Source organism: Hyperoodon ampullatus (assembly GCF_949752795.1).
Source record: "Hyperoodon ampullatus genome assembly, chromosome: X".
In the NCBI taxonomy this organism is placed as follows: Eukaryota; Metazoa; Chordata; class Mammalia; order Artiodactyla; family Ziphiidae; genus Hyperoodon; species Hyperoodon ampullatus.
In genome coordinates this window covers 54,559,512-54,582,018 of record NC_136913.1, presented here as the reverse complement: position 1 = coordinate 54,582,018, position 22,507 = coordinate 54,559,512, and the positions used below count along the sequence as shown (strand labels likewise).

Sequence of the window (22,507 nt, the reverse complement as noted above, 5' to 3'; positions counted from 1 at the left end):
ACTAAAATATATAATACTGGTGGAAAGAAAAGGAGCACACATGAGACAGAGGAGGAGGAGGCTGCTTCTGGGTGGAAAGAAAGAGGTGGGAGTGTGAAAAGGACCAGGCCAGAGCCCCTAACAGCTCTCTGGTTTACAGCTCCAAGGGATAGCACAGCTGGTGGCAAGACCTGGGTTAGAGGTTTATTAAACAGAGGCAGGACCCAATCACCACCTTGGAGAGGTGTAAACTGTAGGATCTGGGCCACAAGCTTCTCTCACCATACTCAGCTTCTTCCACCCACTCACCAGTTGAGCCAACTGACATCAAGATCCAGGGCTCACCAAACCAAGGCCTTAATGGCCCTGAAGCAGGAGCTGTGGTCCAGGTAACTCTGAAGAGAGAAGTGGTCTGGGACCCCTGGCAGGTAAAATACTGAAGCCATGTGTGAATATTTCCTCCCTTTAGCAAGAGTCCTGGATGGGGCTGGCTGGGTTTGGGGGTAACCATCCCTACTGTTCTACCTGGAGGGGGGTTGGGGATTGGAGTGGGGAGGGGCAGATCCCAAGAGGGGAAGAGGAACACAGAATGATAAGTAAGGGATATCTCTGCCCATAAAGCTCACTTGAAACAAGTCTAGGCTCCCATAAGGCATAGGGGCAGATCCTCTACCTAATGTTGTCTGAACAGAATGGCCAACGGCCTTCCAGGATGTTGGTGAAGCCTCTTGCAGGCACTGTCTCCCCCATATCACCCTGAAGAGAAACTAAGTCCCTGAACTCAGGGACAAGGTTTACTGGGACCGAGTTTGTAACAGGCCCAATCTGGGAGGTAGAGAGAAGAATGAGTGAACATCTTTTTAGCCTCCAATCATTACAAAGCCTAAATAACTCTAGAAGGAATGGACACTGGGAGGCCTAATCCTAGGGCAGTTGACATCCTAGAGCATATAGCCAGGGCTCCGCCTCCTTCTCTAAACCCTGTGATGTTCCAATTCTGCAAATCACAGGACCATGAAGAGTAAGGCAGTGGTGGGGGCCAGTTTTCAATGTACTACACTTGACTCCTGCAGAGCAACAGTAAATATGGGGGTATTTCCCAAATCAAGTGGGAAGTGCCTCTGAGCTGAGAAAGTGATCTCTTCTAGAAAGCTAGATCACCTGGGATAGAAGAAAAAGAGGGTCCCATCATCACCATAGTGGGCCATCTCTCTGCCTAGGGAAGTGAGTGAGGGCTGAGGGGCTAGGTTTGGTCCCATGGCTGTACTGAATGTTTGGCATGACTCCTGGGCTGCTCTAGTTAGTGGCTCCAGCACAGTGTGAGTTAGGCAAGAGTGTAGGAGTGTGGGGGCAAGGAAGAAGGGAGGAGGGGTCCCTAGAGGCTGGGTGCCCATTACATGGACTCAAACTCATCAATGCGCTGCTTAGTATTGCCCTGCCGGATCTGGCGCAGGGTCTTGTATTTGTCTCGACCCAGTCGCATGTTCTCAGCATGGATCATGTCATTAGCAGTCTTCTTGGACTCATCACGGGCATTGGCCAGCTCTGAAGTGAGGGCCTGTGAGGGTGCAAGGGGATAAGGGGTTAATGGCTTCCTCTCATTTTACCACCCCTCGTTAACCAGATGTATTTCCTGATTTATTTCCTTCTTACCTTCCTCCCACCCTCTCCACCACCTTTCTCTCTCACTCCCCCTCCCCTGCCCCCCTCTTTATACACAAAAACACAGACACACACATTTTTTCAGAGCCATTTCCAGCCCTGTTAGAACTGCAGTGGGGCAAGAATAATAATAAAAAAAAAAACAGAACACCAACTTAGCAGATCAACTGATGACAGAATCCTGAGAGTAGAACAATACACCAAAGAGATTCAAGTAGGAATTGTGAAACTAAGTATTTTCTGAATATGAGGTAAATGGAATATGGGTGGAGGACGGAGCAAAAAAACAAAAAAAAAAAAAAAAAAGGAAGAGGCGGTCCAGGCTCTGATTAATAAGTGAGAGGTGGGACTTCCCTGGTGGCGCAGTGGTTAAGAATCCACCTGACAATGCAGGGGACACGGGTTTGAGCCCTGGTCCGGGAAGATCCCACATGCCGTGGAACAACTAAGCCCGCGTGCCACAGCTAGAGAAAGCCCACGCGTAGCAATGAAGACCCAACACAGCCAAAGATAAATAAATTTATAAAAAAATAATAAAAAATAAAAGAAAAATAAGTGAGAGGTGCCCTCCCTTAAAACTCTCATTGAGAAATGCTCAAGCTCCCACACAGCACTGAGACAGGCTCCTCTACTGCTCCCGTGCCCCGATGATCTAGGGAAGGCCATGGGCTACTAAGCCAATACACATGGTCTCCATGACCCTTTGGGTCCGCCTCGATACCTTCAGGTGCTTCTGCACACGTTCATTCTTCTCTGCCTCAGTGGTACGTTCCTCCTCGCTGCGATCCTTGGCCATGGCATCAGCCCGCAGTTCGGCGCTGGCCTCTGCACCGTTCTCATCCTGCTCATCCTGCTCATTCTCGGCAGGCTCTGCCACATGAGGAGTGCTCATGGCAGTCTTCAGCTCTGCACGGGTCTTCTCCAAGTCTTCTTGTACCATCTGAGCCTGTCCAGTAACAGAGGAAGAGAAGGACTGGCAGTCAGACGAGGCTAACTTGCAGCATTCCTATGTGTGCCTAGAATGGCCCAGCAGAAAGCAGGCACCAGGTAGGCCAAGTCACTTTGTCTGACTGATCCTGAGTTCCTTCAGCTGTATAATAGGAGTAATTGTACCAAATTCCCTGGGGGTACTGGAGAATTCTGGGAAGTATTTGAGAAAGCCTTGAGCTCCTTCTCCCATGATACCCACTGTCAAGGAAGGATGGAAGCATGAAGAAACCCAAATCCTCACATCGGTCAGAATGGCCATCATCAAAACATCTGCAAACAATAGATGTTGAAGAGGGTGTGGAGAAAAGGGAACCCTCTTGCACTGTTGGTGGGAATGTAAACTGATACAGCCAATATGGAGAACAGTATGGAAGTTCCTTAAAAAACTAAATAGAACTACCATACGACCCAGCAATCCCACTACTGGGTATATACCCTGAGAAAACCATAATTCAAAAAGAGTCATGTACCACAATGTTCACTGCAGCACTATTTACAATAGCCAGGACATGGAGACAACCTAAGTGTCCACTGACCAATGAATGGATAAAGAAGGTGCGGCACATATATACAATGGAATATTACTCAGCCATAAAAAGAAATGAAATTGAGTTATTTGCAGTGAGGTGGATGGACCTAGAGTCTGTCATACAGAGTGAAGTCAGAAAGAGAAAAACAAATACTGTATGCTAACACATATATATGGAATAAAAATAATGGTTCTGAAGAACCTAGGGGCAGAATAGGAATAAAGACACAGACGTAGAGAATGGACTTGAGGACACGGGGAGGGGGAAGGGTAAGCTGAGAAGAAGTGAGAGAGTGGTGTGGACATATATACATGACCAAATGTAAAACAGATAGCTAGTGGGAAGCAGCCGCATAGCACAGGGAGAACAGCTCGGTGCTTTGTGACCACCTAGAGGGGTGGGATAGGGAGGGTGGGAGGGAGACGCAATAGGGAGGAGTTATGGGGATATATGTATGTGTATAGCTGATTCACTTTTGTTGTAGAGCAGAAAGTAACACACCATTGTAAAGCAATTATATGCCAATGAAGATGTTAAAAAAATAAAATAATTTTTTAAATAAAAAATAAAATAAAAAGTACTTCCAGGTATTATCTTTAAAAATAAATAAATAAATAAAAGAATCTAAGGAACTGGAGTCTTTGCATATGATACCCCATCCCACACTGCTTTGTCCTAGGGACTGACTGTATCTTACCTTCTGCTGCCATTCCACAGCCTCACTCTCCTTTTTCTGTCGGGCCATCTCCAGCTGGGAGATCCGAGCTGTCAGCTCTGCCATTTCCAAGGCCTGTGGATCAATTGGAAGCTTATGAGAGGTGGGCCTTCTGGTCCTCAGGCCCCAGGTGTCTTCAACCCCAGATCCCCTGAGAACTAACAGGGAACTTGCTGCTCCACTTGCTTGCTGCTCTGGAGGCTCTTTTTACCACACTTCCTCCAGGAAGCCCAGAGGAACACTCATTTCTCAGATCTACTACAGCACCCTATTAACTCCAAACTATTTCCTTATAAGTCAGAGCTCCCTGCCTAGACTATAGACCTGAGGACAAACAACCTGCCCTCTCTGGCTCTTCCTCATCTCTCTCTCTCCCTCTCTCCCTCTTGGTATTGCCAATTGCACAGTTAGGGCCTCAGTAAAGTTCTGGAGATCACTGTGTCACTGCCTGAAGTGGCAGACCCTTTCCTGTTATCCTACAATGCTCAGGGCTCCACTAAGACTCTTCCCAGGACAAGTATAGGAATGACACTCAAGTGTCACAAAGTGATCTGAAGAAGGGAATAAAGCTTATGCATGCCCTCACACTTTGGGCAAATTTCCCAGAGGACGTTTCCCCTTGAGAATTAGGTTTTAGGTTCCTGCACTCCCACTCCAAACAGTACAGGGGAAGAGCATACGTCAAGGAATTTGGGACACAGGTTCTTAATTTCTGAGTCACAGAACCCTTGGAAATTGTGATGAAAGTATAGATGCTCACACTTCTCCCCTAAAAAAATGTATAGACACACAGTTTTACACGTGATTTTAGGGAGCAAACCTTTAAAAGAGAGGCAGAAATGACTTCTCATTCTTACTCATTCACAACAGTGTGACCTCTGATGAGTCTCTTCAACCTCTCTGGGCCCTAATTTCCTTATCTGGGCATATTATCCCACAAGGAGTAATCTCATAGGGTTATTAGGAAGAGGAAATAAGGAAGTAAGGACAAGGGAAAAGTTGCTAGTATAGCTTGTAACACACGTAGCTAGTCAATCAAGTGTGAATCCCTTTACTTCCTTCCTCCCTCTCTCCTTTGTCAGGTCATCAGCTCAAATCCCCAACTGCTAAGAAAGAGAATAAAAGTAAGGGTTAGGGAAGAGTATTTGCAAAATGACTTCTCAGCTTGCTTCTGAAGGAGCTATCTGCTGGAAGCCTGCTGACAGTTACCCTGCTGGAAAGAACCAGTCCTGCAAGCGAGGTAGCTGTGAACAGGTAGGCAGACAGAAGAGAAAACTCAGGTCCCATAATCCCAGCCCTTTTTGTAGCTTTACCAGTTGTTCCTGGGTCTTCTTCTGGTCCCGGGAGGCCTGCAACAGGGCCTCCTTGGCCTCTTCAGCTTCTTGACGCTCTTTGGCCAGTTTTTCAGCCTCGCTCTGGGCACGCTTCCGCTCCTGTTCAAGTTCCAGAGCCCTGCGGGTCTGTTCTTCCAGTTCTGGGAAGAGAAGGTAGGGGAAAGGTGGTGAAAAGTGCAGAGATCAAGAAGGGACACCTAACTTCCTCCTTGGAAATGCTTCACCCCATGACACAGCTGGCAGAAAGTTCTAGGCACTCTTCCTCTTGCTCCATCACTCCTCTATTCTTTAGCCATATCTGGAACATATGGCCTGAGTCTGCAGCTCAGACAGAAGCGTTTCCAGCTCATAGAGTCAGACTGTGGGAAAACCCAGTCTCCAAGGTGACTCCAAGCCTCACCTTGTTGAGCCTTCTTAGTCTGTTCCTCGATCTGCTTCAGCCTCTCCATCAGTTCCTCCTTTTCCCGTTCAATCTTCTCCTTCTCCTTTTCTGCCATCTCACGTTTCTTCTTCTCATTTTCCAGCAGAGCACTAGGAAAGGAGAAAGAAGGGATGGAACAGGATAGCAAGGCCACATGGAAGCCTTGGAATTCCCAAGGCTCCCTGGCCCTGGCCCCTCAGTCCCCACCCATCCAACACACTCAGGGCTTGTGAGGCAAGACCACTCTCCCTTCTCTCTACATTCTTGTCCTTACATCACAGCCCTACGTGGGCTGGTATGCTCAGGGCCCTGTCAGTTTGTCCCAGAATCAGGAGATCCAACCTGGACTCTCAGCTTGTCCACTACCCAGTGGGTAATCAGTGGGTGACCTTAGCTACATCATTTCTTTGCTCTTGCTCTCAGTAACCTTATCTGTAAAATGGCCAAATAAGTCCTGCCCTATCTACCTTATAAAGTTACAGGGAGAAAAGTTTTGGATCTGTGCTGATATACTGTGGTTCAAGTCTGGTGATCCCTATGGCTAGGGCATCAGTTCTCTGCCCGCCCTCTGAAGCTCAGCTCTAGGCTCCTTTTCCCCATAATTTGTTGTAAATCTAAAATAAGTATTTGCTTTTTCTTGCCCCAGCACCTCTTCCAGGAGGCCTTCTTTTCTCCCTTGGCTAGATGTCTTTTCTCTTTCTGACCCCGCAGAATATACTTGGCCTATCCTTCTCCACATCCCTCCTCCCTGTTATTTTTCTCCATAGTACTTCTTATCATGTCACATACCATATAATATGCTTATTTGATCTGTCTGTCTCTTCCCACTAGAATGACAGCTTCATGGGAGCAGAGCAGAGAATTTTGTCTTTTTTTTTCACTGCTCAATAAATATATATTGAGTGAATGAATGAGTTATTTGTACCTTGAACCGTTATATATATACTGTTTTTTCCCTTTCTTCTACTATACTGTGAGGTCCTTGAGGGCAGGTTCCTGCCAGATCCAGTTCTGTAAACTGCCCCTAATATCATTTTTTCAGAATAAATGTGAACTTTGGTGTCTAACCTCTCATACACGGAGTCATTTTCCAGCCTACTAGATTAGAAGCCTCCTGAGGTTCCAAACCCTTTATGACAGAGTATCTACTAAAACAGTGCTCTCAAACATTAACATGCACAGGAATCACCAGGGATCTTATTTTTCAAATAACTTACTGAGGTGAAATTCACATAATATAAAATTAACCATTGTAAAGCGAATAATTCAGTGACATTTAATACATTCACAATGTTGTATGACCACTACCTCTATTAGTTCCAAAACATTTCATCACTCCAAAGGAAAACCTCATACCTGGTATTAAGCAGTTTCTCCACATCTCCCCTCTCTCCAGCCCCTGACAACCACCAATCTGCCTTCTGTTTATCTATTCTGGATATTTCATATAAGTGGAATAATACAATATGTGACCTTTTGTGTCTGGTTTCTTTCACTTAGCATAATCCTTTAGAGATTCATCTACATTGTAGTATGCATCAATACTTTGTTCTAAAATTTTTAATGGCTGAATAATATTTCATTGGATGGCTGTACAATTTGTTTATCCATTCATTCACTGATGGACATTTGGGCTGTTTCCAATTTTTGGTTATTGTGAATTGCACCGCTATGAACAGGTATGTGCATGTACCTGTTTGAACACCTGTTTTCAGTTTTTTTCAGTATATACCTAGGAGTGGAATTGTGGAATTGTATAGTAATTCTACACTTAACTTTTTGAGGAACCATCAAATTGTTTTCTACAGCAGCTGAACCATTTTACATTCCCACTAGCAATGAGCATGAGTTCCAATTTCTCCACACCCTTGCCAACAACTGTTATTTTCTGTTTTCATTTATTATATCCATATTAGTGAGTGTGAGGTGGTACCTCACTGTTGTTTTGACTTGCATTTCCCTAATGACTAAGGGTGTTTTCATGTGCCTGCTGGCCATTTGCATATCTTCTTTGAAGAAATGTTCAACTAGGATCTTAAGTTGCAGATTTTGAATCAGCAGCTTCAGGGTAGGTCTCAGAATACTGCCTTTCTAAAGTTCCAAAGTTGATGCTGATGCTGCTGAGCTTCGATGCACTTTGAGTAGCAAGGGGCCGCAGTGCAAAAGGGCTTGGTAGGGAAAATTCTGGTGGCTCTGCCCAATTCCACTCCAAAAACCCTAGAGTCCAGGTTTAAATGTGCATGAAGCCTTCTGCTACTGCTGCTATACTGGTCAGATAGCCCAGAGCAACCCGGAGTCCACCTAGAAGAGCAATGGCATGAGGGTCATAGATAATGGGGAACTATGAAATGCCCCTCCCTCCTATGAGCCTCTGAAATCCTAGGGTTCTAAATGCCTGCCTCCTGGGGATGGGGATGCCTGAGACTTAATGGAAGGGGTGTATCCCTGTACAGCTCTCTCTCCCCCAGTACCAGGATGGCTTCATGCCTTGCCTTTAGCAGGCTTGGCACCTCTGAGAAGCTTCCTTGCCACAGCCCTGGCCCCTACTTCAGTTCCACGTCACCTACCGCTCCATCTGTTTCTGGTGCTTCTCCTCCCGGGCCTGTGCCTTCATCTGCTGCACCTCGATTGTGTCGGGCTTGCGGCGGCGCATGTATAGCTCATGGTTCCCCATACACAGAGCCAAGATCCGCTTGTTAATCCGCAGCCGAGGAGCATAGAAGACGAAGTCCTGGTGGAAAACCAGCAGTCAGAAAGAGTTTAGAGGGACAGATGAAGGTGGGCTTCTGCCTTCTGAAAAGCTAAGTCCAAAAGCACTGGAAAGATCATGTTACAGATGGGAAGACCAATTATCAGAGTGGTGAAGTGACTTGCCCAGGGTCAGATGGCAGGTTAGTGGCAGACCCAGGACTAGAACCCAGGCTTCTTGACTCCGAAACCAGTGCTCTTCCCACCGAGCCACAATTTCTTTCAACCTTTGCTTATGAAAAGCATCCTAAAATACCCTCAATGCAGTTGAAAGATAGAAACTGACTTTATCTGCTAATTAGATATCCTGCTGGGTCTCAGGGGCCTCTCTTAGAGGCCCAATAATCCCTGCATAATACCGTGGTGAGTGTAGTATGGGTGGGCTGGACTGGTTCTATAATCTCCTAAAAGCATATCCTAGACCCAGTCCCTTAAATCCTGTTTGGAATGAGGCAGTTTGTAAACGCATACATGAATATATAAATCTCCTGAACATCGATTATCCTGGTTGTTGCTTTTTAAATATGCCCTTGATCTCAGCTGGCTTTGTTACTTACCTTTTTCTGATGAAAGTTGAGCACAGCAGCAGTATTAAAAAAACAAAACAAAACAAAAAAACAAAAAACAAAGAAAACAAAAAAAACACACACACACAAGAAAATCCAGTGAGTTTGAGTTTGTTACTACAAATACCACTGGACCAAGGTCACCAGCTGATGGGCTAACCACCAGCTCCTCTGCCACTGAACCCAAACTACTACCGTCTCACATAGCTTGGGGTGCAGTAGAAGAAGCACAAGAACCAGAGGTCAAACAACCTAGGTGTAAATCCCAGCTCTATCATTTTTAGCTGTGTGATCTTGGGCAAATCACTCCATCCCTCTGAAACTCAATTTCATCACTTATAAAATAGGTATGCTACTACCTACCTGACAATGTTGTTGAGGGTTTAAAGAGACAACATATATAAAGTTCCTAGCAGGGCAAGTTCAGAGACCTTGGAGCTGGAGAGGAATGGTTGAGGCCTCATGAGAAAGGTCTGGTTCAGCATGGCCATTGGCCCTTGTTGGACGTGAGGTACATCAAAAGAGGAGACTCTCATCTCAGTTTTCTATCCTATTCCCAAGCACCAGCTTTCCAGTCTCGTCAGCCACAGGCAACTGAGTAGGTGACAGGTGTGGCAAGCATGTTAGAGGAATGACTGGACTGAAAGCACTTCCTTGATTTTGGATTGCTCTGGAGAGAAGTCTTGAGAGGACAGCAGCAAAGTTATAACAAAAAGAACACCTGGAGAATCATCTTTGGATCTGGACTTCTCCTGTCTCTGTCCTTTCTCCGCAATTAAATATAAATCGAGTACATTAACAGTTTCCACTTTCTAGGGCCTAGAGGCTTTAAAAGATAAGATGTACTCTCTGTTTCTACCCCAGAGCCTCAGGGAAGTAAAAGACAGTGGCTAAGAGGCAGTAATTAGACTGCCTGTGGCTCTCCATAATCCATGCTTCTCCTGAGACACAGGTAGCAGTGTGGCACCAGTTATAGGATGCCTCCTGACCATTTCTTGGCATCAGCATCCCCTTTCATTGCCAATCGCCTTTTGTGCCTCCTATTCCCACCCACATACACAAAAAAAGCCAAAAAAGGGAGAGAAATATAGAATGACACATCTGCTTTTAGCATTATCCAGGCCTTGGCAAGTACCTGTGTTGGCCAGTGGGAGGAGTCACTTACCGGGGCTTTTTTGTCAATGGGCTTGATGACAAATTTCTTGTCATTAAAAGAGATGTTCCTGATTTCACTCCAGGGGAAGCCTATCTTAGGAGTCAGTCTGTAAAAATGGATGCCAAGAACATTAGCATAAAGGCAAGACAAGAAGGACTTAGAGGGTTGGTGCCTTGCCCTCCCCACCACCAACTTCTCCCTTAAGGAGGTAGATTCATTGCCAGCTCAGTCAGTGTCATCACATGCCGCCAGGTCAGTTGCCAGCATTGAGGGTGCACAAAGGACCTCCTGATACCGCAATCAACATATCCCTTGTCCCAATATCTGAGGTTTGTTTTATTTTATTTTTTGTTGAGGCATGGACCTTGTAACAATCTCTCACAAGAATCCCCAGCCCTACTTAACTGGAACTCTTCTACCCAAGGTTGTAAAAGTTGGGGAGAAGGTAAATAATGAGTTCCAAGACTCAGAAGTTACACAAAACAATAATATACTGATCTCCATCCTCATCAAGAGCAAGCCAAGAAGGGACTTCCCTGGTGGTCCAGTTGAGAATCCACCTTCCAATGCAGAGGACACGGGTTCGATCCCTGGTCGGGGAACTAAGATCCCACATGCTGCGGGGCAACTGAGCCCACATGTTGCAACTACTGAGCCCACGTGCTCTGGAGCCCACATGCCACAACTAGAGAGAAGCCCGTGCACCGCAACAAAGAGCCCATGTGCCACAACTAGGACCCGACATGGAAATAAATAAATAAATTTTATATATATATATATATATAAGAAAAGAGCAATCCAAGGAAAAAAATAAGCTAGTGAGATAAGGCTGTAGCAAGAGGGATTATAGGCCAAAAGGCACTTAATCATAATATGCAAAGGAGATTAATTACAAATCGTGACAAGGTAGGTTTTAGACCAGTGTTGTCCAACAGAAATATAATGAGAACAACACATGTAATTTTAAATTTACTAGCAGCCACATGAAATTAAGTAAAAAGAAATAGGTGGAATTAACTATAACAGCAGTTCATTTAACCCAGTATATGTAAAATACTACCATTTGAACATGTAAATCAATATTTTTAAAAATATCAGTGAGACATTTTGTATTCTGTTATTCACACTAAGACTTCAAAGTCCAGTATGGAGTTTATACTTATAGCACATCTCAATTCAGAGCAGCCACATTTCAAGTGCTCAACAGATATATGTGGCCAAAAGCTACCATAGTGGACAGTGCAAGTCTAGTCAATGCAAGATTTAGAGGCCTGAGGGAGGTTGTACAATCATCCGGACTGGTCTAAACTAGGTAGAAGAAGAATGATATAGGTGGGACCCAGGAAGTATAATCCTACTCTGTCAAATCCTAGGTGTCAAAGTGGCCCAAAAAACTAAGTAAGCTCTGAACTATACCTGTCATTCTGCTCATAGATATTGAGACCCAGGGCATCCACTCCCAGCCACAGCTCTGAGCCTTTCTTGTTCTTGATGCTGAAGTAGTTCACACCATACATCTCCAGATCCTGGGCAATCTTCAGATACTCCAGGACAGCATCCTCCCTAAACAAGAGAGCAGGGTGGGGCGGGGGCAGAGAATATAGGGGACCCTGTGAATCAGACCCAGGAAGACAGAAAGCCTACTTGTACTGCACTTCTGACAAGAATCTTGCTATAAGGGGTGGGAAAGAGGTTGGAAGGTGAACAGATGATGGTGAACAGAGCACAACATGACTTTTGCCAAAACATGCTCACAGGAGCCTCAGGTCTGAGGTTCCCAAGGGGAATAAAGGCGGGCTGACCCTTGCTGGCCTCTGGCATGTTAGCTATCACAGAAGCCTCGTACGCAGGCACATTATTAGCAGAGCCCAGATGAGGTGGTGATGGCAAAATGGTAAGATTTGTTCTTCAACTAGACAACTCCCAAATGGTATGCCATGTTTATGGAGTTCCTTCTTCATTTCATTCCTGGGGAGGAGACCCTGGTGGCGCAGAAGCTCCCTAGGGATCCTGAGATCCCCTCCGTTTCTTTATGGTCAAAACTCTCTGGGCTATCCGTTGCCATCATTCACAAAAAGTACAGCTTTATAATGGCCCTGATTTGCCTTCCATTTCTAATTTCCTGTTTCTCTCTCTCCAACGTCCTCCAGTGTTCCTAGCCCTCTGCCTCTTCTCTCTCCAGAACCAACTCTCATTCTCCCTGCAGGGGCAGTAGAGCCCACAGTTGCTAGGGCCGGCTTACCTGAGCATGCCCCGGTGCTCCTCATGCCACACCTGGATCCGTTCCTCCCACTGGTCCTTGTTAAGTTTGTGCTGTTCCAGGACTCTGGAAAGACAGTGCACGGTGAGTAGTTTAAAGCACCAAGTCCAAAAGCAGGGGTAAAGGGAAGTCTACTTAGCTCCCTAAGTGGTTGATGCAAAAAGAATGTGGGGTCATTACACCAGAAGCAGACTGAAATTACAGCAGGAGGTATTAGTTAGACATAGGGAACTGCCTGAGGGGTATGAGAGATACAGAATGGGTGACCAAGAAAGACAATAGGAACACCTTCCTTTGTACCTTTAACCAGAAAATCCAATAATGTGCTGTGGTCTCTAAGCAGAGCAATAACATATCAACAGTCTGTGCTGGCTTGTGGGGCTAAGAGTAGGAGCGGGCCTCGTGGAGGCATGCACGCGCTCTCCTAGATCTTTGTGGTACCAACAGTTTGCATTTGTGAGATTATTGCTCGGGGATAAGATTATAGCCTGTGGCTACAGAACAAAGAACTGAGCCCAAATGGCTCCGGGAGAAACTATTGATAATGGGCTCAACCTCCCAGATCTACTAGATCATAAACAAGGCTTGCTTTAAATATGCTATCTCAGACATTATGGCAGTGACTTAGGTAGAGTCCCAGGCCACAGCCACTATCCCTAATACCTTCAGGTGAGTTGTACATTTGCCACAGCTCCACTGGGACTGAGGCTACCAGAATGAAGCAGAACTTTTCCTTCCAATCCAAAAGCCTATGAAAATAGCGAATGGATGCAGTGGGGTTAAAAAAATCAAGAGACTAGGGTTCTAGGTGACCTTAAATGAGCTGTGGGAGATTGAGCAGGTCAGAGTGAGCACCTCTGAACATCTATTTCCTGAGCTAATAAGGATTGTGCTGCCTTATTCATTTTGTGTGTTGTTGTGATGCTAAAACAAGAATAATGAGTGTTTGAGAATGTTCAATTTTGAAGTTTACAAAAGCAGAAATCTCTGTACACTGGTTATCAATATTAAAAGACTGTTTGAGCTCCCCACATCCCTGGCTTAAGTATTTCTCACTCCTATGAACCTCTGATATAAGAGGTCTAAATCAGTGAAAAGGATTGAGAAAATGGAACCGGGGCAAGGAGAATTAATCCATCTCTGGTTCTCTATATAAGCACCTGTTTCCAGGGTAATGAAGTCCTGTAATTAGGCAAACAGAGGAGGAAAAAAAGCTTTTTATTTTGAGAACCAGAGAAATAACAACAGGGTATGGTGCCATATGCAAATGTGTCTGTCTGAGCAGCATAACACGGTCTTCAGACAGACCCCAGTGGAGAAGGACAGATCTGGCAACCTCTGTATAATAGGGATCAGCCAGCTTTGGGCTGCAGCCCACTCTGACCAGGGCAGATGGCCAGTACATCACCTCACCTCTGTGGCAGCAACTTGTCCCCGGCCAAGTAGCCAGACTTGTGGACTTCCTTATTGAAGTCGCCATACTTGGACTGGACAGCATAGGAGGCCAGCAACACAGCAGTCTCAGGTGGGCAGTAAATATCATCATTGAGAATGCCCTCCTTCACTTGCAGGAAGAATAGTCGCTGTGTGATGTCCTGGATCAATTCCTCGGATACATCCTCAGGGTAGAATTTAGCCCGGAACTTGAAAAGCAGGGGGCTTTCCTTCCGCACATCCTGGGCAGTCACCTGGGAGCAGCATGGGGTTATGGTGTCTCATAAAATAGACTTTAGGGGTGGGGGAGTGGCTGTAGGGTGGGAAGAAGACACTGAAAAGTCATCAATTTGGATAATCCCAAAGAGTTGGGTGGCAATTCTCCTGGTAATTCAGAAAAGAGACACATCACTTTCATTGGGGACCCAATCCCATATCCATAATTGCTTCCTGTTGGGAATTTCTTCCTGAAATAACCTAACACCCACTGATGGTCATAAGCCCTTAAGCCATCATCATCTGACAATATATCCAGCTGCCCCCACGTTCTGAAAGTAGGCTTAAGAAACTCCTCTTTTAAGGCTCCCCCAACTCCATAAATCAGCAAAATAAAGACTAGGATGTATGACTGAGGTCTGGGAGTTGGCTATAGGCAAAAGCACAAATCAGACTGTCTTTTAAAGCCTGAAATTGGCTATTAGCAGCTCCACATTTTTCCAACAGAAGTCTCCACTCTTTGTGAAAAGAAGACTCTGCCAGCAGAAGGTGGGGCACCCATCCCCTAGACACTGTCAGGAAAATAAGCCATAGGACAGTATGGAGACCTCCAAGGACAAAGTCAGCCAGTCTGAGGATAATGAGATGGAGAACTGCCATGTTCCTGCAGAGATGCTGCTTGGAGGTGGAGAGTTTGAATGGACATATACTTAAACCATCCCACTTGGAGTTCAACTGAGATAGAAAATCAAGAAAGAAGGACACATCTGTATGGGGCTCAGGCATCAGTTGACAGGCAAGAAAAGGGACAAGATAAGATTATGAGACTTTCAAGATTCTTTCCAGTTTAATAGTCTATGACTCTCTGTTTAACAAATTTCCTAAAGCCCTTCAGTTTGGAAAGGAAAAAAGGATACCAATCCCCTCCTGAAGAACTACTAATGGCTGTGGTCCATAAGTGGGTCCCATCCTCCTTGGAGACTGGCCATTCTCACTGTTAGGAGTCCAAGTGGAGACAGCAAGAGGTCTGCCCTTATTCTGATCTACTGGTCGATCAGAATTTTTCACTCATGAAAAACTGAGCCCTAGATGCCCTGCATTTGCCAGCGAACATATTTTACACCCCTGAGAAAGATCTGGTAGAGGAGTGAATTCCAAACCTGACAATGGGATAAGCAATTACCTTCTTATTGAGTTTTAGCCAAGTAGAGAAACCCTTAGTGTCCTGGTACTGCAGACCAAAAAACCAAACTTCCCTCAGGCCGATAGTTTTCACCACCTGAAAGACAAAACACAAAACAACCACTAGTTGAGTGCCTACCTTGCGCTAGGCACAGAGGACAGAAATGTGGAGCTCACATGGTCCCAGGGTCTGGCAAGAAAATATACTTGGGCAGGAGCTAAGAAACGATGTCAACATCTCTCTGAACAAAGTACTTTCGCTGAGGTAGGGACTGGATCGATTACTTATGAGCACGACCACACACCAATAACTTGATATCCATTATCTCCTTGAATTTTCACAATAGCACTATGATATAATTACAATTGGGCCCATTTTATAGATAATAAAAGTAAGGTTCAGAAGTGAAGGTTCAGTTAGTAAGTAGCAGAGTCAGGTCTGTTTGACTCCAAACCCATTCAAATCCAGTACTTTCTGCCACCCCCCACGCCCCCTCAATTATGCCATGCAGCTTCACACACCCAGGATAGATTAAAAGCTGAAGGTAAAAACTGTTGGTTTAAATCCTGAATCTTGTTCTCCTGGATTACTTTTTTATGTTTAGCAACTAGGAATAACGCCCACACCCTTCAGACTGAGTCCTATTTACAATGTCCAAATAAAGAATGTTTGAGGAGACAGAGCAGGGACTGTGGTATCTATACACCCCAAAGCTGTGCTGTGCCTAGGGGCTGAGATGTTTCTTTCCAATCCTGATTAGAGTTCAGTCATGATTCCCCTTTACCACTCACACAGGTTGAGAGTGGGAATGAGGGTGGAAACAGGGTGAGTACCTCAGTGTAGTAGCTGAGGGGCCCCGTGGTGTTCTGGGCATCTTGGCTGAGCAGTGGGCAGGAAAGGGAGGCCAGCCAGGAGAAGACAGATGGGGTCTGTTTTCCAGTCCCCGACATTAGCATGTAAATAGTTCTGGCTGGTGGCTCAAACCCAGCATGCCCACCACTGGGGATAGAGGCAATAAAGCTGAGCCACATCCTAATGAGGTCATGCTGGCATCAGAGTCTTCTTTATATTTTCTTCTATTGTGGGGGGGTGTGCTGGGGGGGGGGTGGTTGAGGTGAAGAAATTTACCTGGACTTAGAAACAGGTAACAAGGACCCAGTGTTGCTTATGTCTTCCCTGTGAATAAATCAGTATCTCCCCTCAAAACGCATACACGCACGCTCACACACACACACACACACACACACACACACTGCACTGTATCCAAAGTCTGCACTACACATCCAAGGCCAGGCCCCATAGTCACTCCCAGAGCTTACAATCTAGAGCTTCAGAGGTCCCAAGGAAAAAGTGGATCATGTTTATTAAAGTACCTGTTATGTGCCAGGTACCAAACACTGAACAACCATGAGATAGCTATTATCTCCATTTTATAAATGAGGAAAATAAGGCTTAGAGAGGCAACCTGTCTAAAACTGTAGAGCCTAGACTAGAATCCTAATTGTATGACTCCAAAACCTATACCCTTTTCTCTTGCATGCTATATCATAATGCCAAGGGCTCAAAGGATCTTAGAAGCTCTGGGGTTCCCAAGTGACTAACTCCCTTGTCTCTCTTTTGGCCCAGATATCCCAGCCAGACAATGAACTTTGACTACCTCTGCATCTAGATATAGTTCCTGGCTTTCCCACTAGACTCAGTCAACAACAGCTTTGGAGAGAAGCCATATCCCAAGGTCATTAACCTTCATTGCTCACCAGGGTATGCATGGTGATCACCCTTCCCTTTCTAGCTTGAATCAGGTATCAGAAAACCTCAGTGGAAGTCTCAATTCTGTCTCCAACTTGCTGTGTGATCTTAAGGTAGCATATTTCCCTCTCTGGGCCTCAGCTTCCTCATCTATCCCGCTTCCCCATCTACTACGAACGGTGTGGCTTAAATGACTTCTTTCTGCTTTCAAGTTCTACCGTTCTACTAACTAGGTTATTTGTAAATTACCAAGAAATACAACCCAATTTCCCACCTACCTCTTGCCAACTTGGGTAACTAGGAACATGCTTAGAAAAAATAAATGAAGGAAGGTGCAGGGTATGAGGAAAGATCAAAAGACTTCCAGGATTCAATGGCAAGGTGAGTCCTTGACTGTAAGTCAATAGGCAGCAGGAATTACCAGGTTTTAGATGACAACAAAGTAGTCATGTTGAAATGTGATTTTGGCTTTTTTGCAGAGGATAGAGGAAGAGGATGTGGACAGGAAAGATTTTTTTAAAGCACCTCTTATCCTATATCTAAGATAGGGCTTAATTAACAATTCTAATGGTTTTTCACCAGGCTGCAAAATAATAATGTGCCAAGGTACAATTGGTGGAAAGAAATAAGTTCCAAGAAACAATTCAGCCCCAAGAATGAAAGGGACCCACTGAAGATGTTGAAAATGGGCCATTAGGGCCAGGATGCTAGGTCACGGCAGGGCAGACTGGGAACAAAACTAGTAGGGCAGCAACTGGTTTTTGTCTGTACCAACGGCACAGCTGTAGAAGCTCAGAGACCCCAGAACTAAAAGGGAGTGAGGAAGGCACGGACTACACAGCCAGTCCCACAGGTCCCAGGACTAAGTTCCTTAGCCTCTTCTTGCACCATGTTGTCTGTTTCACTAGTGGGATGGCTAGGGGTGTGATGAGAAGAGGATCATGGGAGCCAAAACAGTTCCAGGATCTAGAGTATCTCTGAGGATAAAGTAATAGCTAAAGCGATATCTAAAGAAAGATTTCAGGATCAGCAAGGCATTTTAATCTCTCTGAGCACTGCCTCTTGCCTTATGAATACAGAGAAATCAGATGCATATAAATTTTCCACTTCCTTAGGCTGTAGGGCTTGGAGAGATGAGCAATGTCTCTTAGCCTCCACTGAAGTCCTAAAGTGAGGAAGTGAGGGTGTGGGGGGAAGGAAATATGGTCTGAAGTCAGAATCAAGACTGAAAAAGAACAAAGGATAAAACAGATGACCCCTGGACCCCAGGCTATAAGGAAAACTCCAATTAAGGTCCACAGGGCGCTGGGAATCATTTGATCAGGCAACTCTTGGCCCCATTTCAAAGTCCTGAAATATGGAAATGAGGCCAAGCTTAGCTTGCTTCCAGCTTTGCCTCCAGCTGAGACCTTACTCCAGAGGAAACAGAAACCTTGTTTTCTAGTGGGAAAGAGTGTCTAGGTCCCGGTTCCAGGAACAACATCTGTGGCTCCAGTGACGGGTCCTTACCATTCCACTCTGAGAAATGGCTGCATCCCTGAGAAAAAATGTCTTTCTTTGCTCCCTTTGATTCCAGAGAGCCAGCTCATCTGGCCTGAGCTAGTATTTCTCAAAGCTGCCATGGAAGAAATCCTTAAGCAGCAGAAGATAATGAATGCATATACCCAGGGGACGGGAGTGGGGTGGGGTGGGGGTGGCAGTGTGAGATACAAGAAGATGGCTGCAAGCTGCAATTTTTTTTGAAGCCTGAAGGTTTAACCTTAATCATTTGTGCAAATTTTACTTTCTACTCCTTAAATATCCATGTTTTAATAATGAAATAGATATTATCTACAAGTAAAACTGATGCGCCAAGATACTAAATCACATCCACCCACGGCTCTGTGTACCTCCTGGAACCTGCCACATTCACCTAGAGGGTCTAGGACTTCAGTTTGTAAGACACTGGCTGTGGATTCTATTCAGCCACACAATAGAAACCCCCCAAACAGACTGGAGCATTGCAGGATCCAAGCAGCATAGACTAGAAAACTGGGGTCCAGTGAGGGAAAGAGATTTGCCTCTGAGAAAATCCTCACTAATTACCAGGAGCATCTGGATGTAAGCAAAAACTCCCTTTTGCCTCTCTTTTGCATGTGAAGGCTACTTACGTCTGAGGTCTGGGGAGGGGAGGGGAGATTAGGTCAATTCTGGAAACCAAAGCCCCCCTCCTCATATCCCTTATGCATCTATCTGAGTAAATAAACTAGTGACATAAGCAGTCACTTCAGAAGCCCAGAGCAGGATTGGGAAGCAAGGCTTGAGCCTCAAGAGGAAAACTGCATGAGAAATTATGTGCAAAACTGCACCAATGCCCAAACACCTGAGGCCCACTGAGATCCCATTACAGGCTTGGCAGCAGCTGCATCAGCCACCCACCTGAAAGCAAATCAGTGCACAACTGGAAAATTCCAGGAGGGCTGCCACCATCACTGCTTCTGCTACCCCACACTGCCTGTGCCCAAGTGGCCACCTGCTCAGTAACAGAGAACCCATTCAGCTAGGGTTCTAAGTTTAGGGACCAAACTTTGTTCTTAGAATGGAAACAGGCAAATAAAGAGGAGGTTACAGAGGACACAGCTGACAAAAGGCACTGGGAAAATTGCAAATGCTATAAGCTTTGGTTCAAGCCACTATACTACTTCCTAGCTATCTGACCTTAAACAGGTATTTTCCCCTCTCTAAGCCTCAGTTCACCATCTATAAGATGGGGATACTATTATTATAATAATAGATATTAGTTATTTTATAAAACAAAAATGGTAAAAAAAAAAAAAAAGAGAAGAAGGGATTGCTGCCTTCAATGCAGAGTCGACAAATCCTAAGGCCTTCACTGAGCCAGAAAAGCATCCTGATTCCATGGCTCCCTTATCTGAACTCCCAGGGGAAATTCCACCCACTTATTTAGCCCTTAATAAGAATAAGCAACATTAGAATGCCTGCTATGCACCAGGCACTTTACTTACTCGAGGATTAAATAAGACTACAAAATCTCTGAGATTAGTGTGATTACTATTTTACTGAGGAAAGTAAAGTCCTAAGAAGCTAAACAAGCCATCCAAGGTCACACGGCTGAATAGCAGGACAGAATTTGAACCCACGGCTGCCACCAAATCCCATGCTCTATATACCACCTCTATACACAACCTGAGCCTCAAGGGTGTTTGTTTCATTCAATGTGAGAGGAGAGTTGCATGTACTTTTCTCTGTTTCCATAGGTGAGTAACTCCAAGTTCCTTAAGGACAGAGATGGTGTTTGATAGGTCTAGAGATTCTCCTAGAGACACAGTAGACCTTCAGTCAATACTGAATCAGTCAATGAACAGATGAATGAATGGATGGATGCTCTGAGATTTCACCCGTCTTCTAGAGCTCAAAACCTTAAGTGGAGGGGGCAGGTAGAGCTAGAATAGAGCTAGAGCTAGAGACCACGGCTGAGGAGGAGCCAGGCAGAGGGTTCTTAAAGTGGAACTTATTATGGCAGCACTGCCCCCTAGTGGCACCTAGGTAATCAAGAGCCCTCGGAAGACCCTCATGCTTTAGAAATGGGGCTAAGTGACAAAATCGCTGTAACAAAATGTGTTCTCTCTCCTCCCTAGCTGTGAACACACTCACAAGAAGGAACAAAGGCAAACGGGAAGAACTATGGGCCCCACTTCCCTTTCCCACCAGGCCTTGTAACTCCTCAAGCTATGGCTTCCCATTGTTGCCTGTTATTTATCGCTGGTGCCAAGGAGGGTGCTTCCTCTCCAGTCAGCTTCCTCTCTGGTCATCAGCCAGACAACTGCTGGATTCCAGGATGGCCCCAGAGCTTCTGTCAATTCCTCCCAAGGAGTCCAGCTCCTTCCTCCTAGGCCCCTGATCTCCCTGAATGATGGATCTCAAAGGTCAGACAGAATGGACTTCCTTCCTTATGCCTCATCAACTTAGAGAGAGGGAAGAATGGAAGAGATCAAATCCCCCAGTGGCCTGTGAACATGAACCTCTGAGGATTTCCATCCAGACCGGCCGTGGCCCCGAGAGTGCCAGATGCTCAATTCTGTGTCAGAGTTGAAATGGTTTTTTCCTGTAGTTTTCACCTATGGGATCCCAGCTCTGCTCCTTCTGACCTCACAGAACAGGATTGCTCCCTCCTTCCTACAACAGTCCCTCAGTGATCTCAAGACAGAGAATACATCTTCTCTTGAGTCTTCTCCAAGCCAAACAGGCTCATTCACCCCAAACAGAGTAGCACAGTAGGGAAAAGTATCATTTTACAGTCAGAGCTATATTTGAAACTCTGTATCACAATTTACTAACTACATAATCTAGAGTGTGTTTTTTCACCTCTCACAGGCAGGGTCACTACAAGGATTAAAACAAGGTTAGTCCATAGTAGGTGCTCACTAAATCATACTTCTCAAAACAACACTGAACTTCCTGGTGGGAAATCATGAATTTCCTGGTTTCCTCCCTTTCCTCTCCCCAACCAGTATGAAAGATTCAAGTCTCTCAAGGGCTTTTTTGGGGAAGCAGTAGCTTTCAGAACTAGCACACCAATCTGGCCAGGGCTCCCTACCAACTGGGCTTCCCTCAGAACCACACCCACAGTACGCAAACCAAACCAACACTAACGAAGAACTATCTGGCCCTGTGGATTTTCAAAGTTAATAAACCCCTTTGTTCAAGTATTTTTCTGCTCTAGGCTCTAAATTATGCCTTCCTCACCCTCCACAGCAACGCCCTCCAATGCAAATGGACAAAGCCCCCAGTGTTGAAGGCAGGGAACGGTGTCATTTGTTTGAGAGAGGTGGGATATAGAACCAGGGCTCTGGGAAGGCGTCTGGGTAGAGGCCAAGGGAGTCTCTGGTACCCAGCTGGACTATAAAATCCACATTGGCTGATACTCTCCTCTCTACAGCTGCTGCCCAGCATGATACTGCTGTCTGAAGCAAAGGGCCCAACAGCCTACCTATGGTATGGACACCTTCTCCCTTTTGTCCCAGAGACAGCAGAAGCCTATCTAGGAAGAGTTGTCCCCCCTCCAGGTATCCTTCCCCTCCCCACCCCCTGACATATGCCAATTACAGATCATACTCAAGTGAAGCATTTCCCTCCTTTTTACGGAAAGGGGTCATCTGAAACACAAATAGTGGGGTTAGAAATGGGAAAGAAAAGATATGGAATACAGAAATAAATGCCACAGATAAATTTCTGAGAGATAACCAGATTTGAGATATCAGTTAGACAGTGTACAGATGGGGAAACTGAGGCCCAAAGAGGGGAAAGTTTTGTGTAAGGTATCAGGAGAGTTAGTGGTAGAGCCAGGCCTAAGGCCCAAAATTTCCAACTTTCTATCCAGTGCCCTTTCGACTTCACCAGGCTGTCCCTTGAAAAGCTTTCCAATATAAAACCTGCATGCAAAGGGAGAATGCAAAACCTTAATGTAATCAAAATGCATTCAGTCATTCCAGACGAGCATTGTAATCACTTGTGAACTATGTGAATGTCAGCACATTAATTGTAGTAAATGTGTGTTTAAATGT

At 45.4% G+C, this 22,507-nt stretch overlaps 1 protein-coding gene across 1 annotated transcript in view; it reads right to left on the bottom strand.

Annotated features, from left to right (window-relative positions):
• Window positions 1–1,372: 1,372 nt before the first annotated feature.
• The window catches only part of MSN (moesin), a gene marked incomplete at both ends in the record, with an annotated part of 29,120 nt that continues 7,985 nt past the window's right edge, over window positions 1,373–22,507 (bottom strand). Inside the window, 11 exons of the mRNA XM_079728013.1 lie at window positions 1,373–1,537; window positions 2,363–2,587; window positions 3,859–3,951; window positions 5,190–5,350; window positions 5,611–5,741; window positions 8,199–8,362; window positions 10,111–10,207; window positions 11,518–11,664; window positions 12,344–12,427; window positions 13,775–14,049; window positions 15,195–15,290. Coding sequence (XP_079584139.1) covers window positions 1,373–1,537; window positions 2,363–2,587; window positions 3,859–3,951; window positions 5,190–5,350; window positions 5,611–5,741; window positions 8,199–8,362; window positions 10,111–10,207; window positions 11,518–11,664; window positions 12,344–12,427; window positions 13,775–14,049; window positions 15,195–15,290 — 1,638 coding nt within the window. The remainder of the gene's footprint in view (window positions 1,538–2,362; window positions 2,588–3,858; window positions 3,952–5,189; window positions 5,351–5,610; window positions 5,742–8,198; window positions 8,363–10,110; window positions 10,208–11,517; window positions 11,665–12,343; window positions 12,428–13,774; window positions 14,050–15,194; window positions 15,291–22,507) is intronic.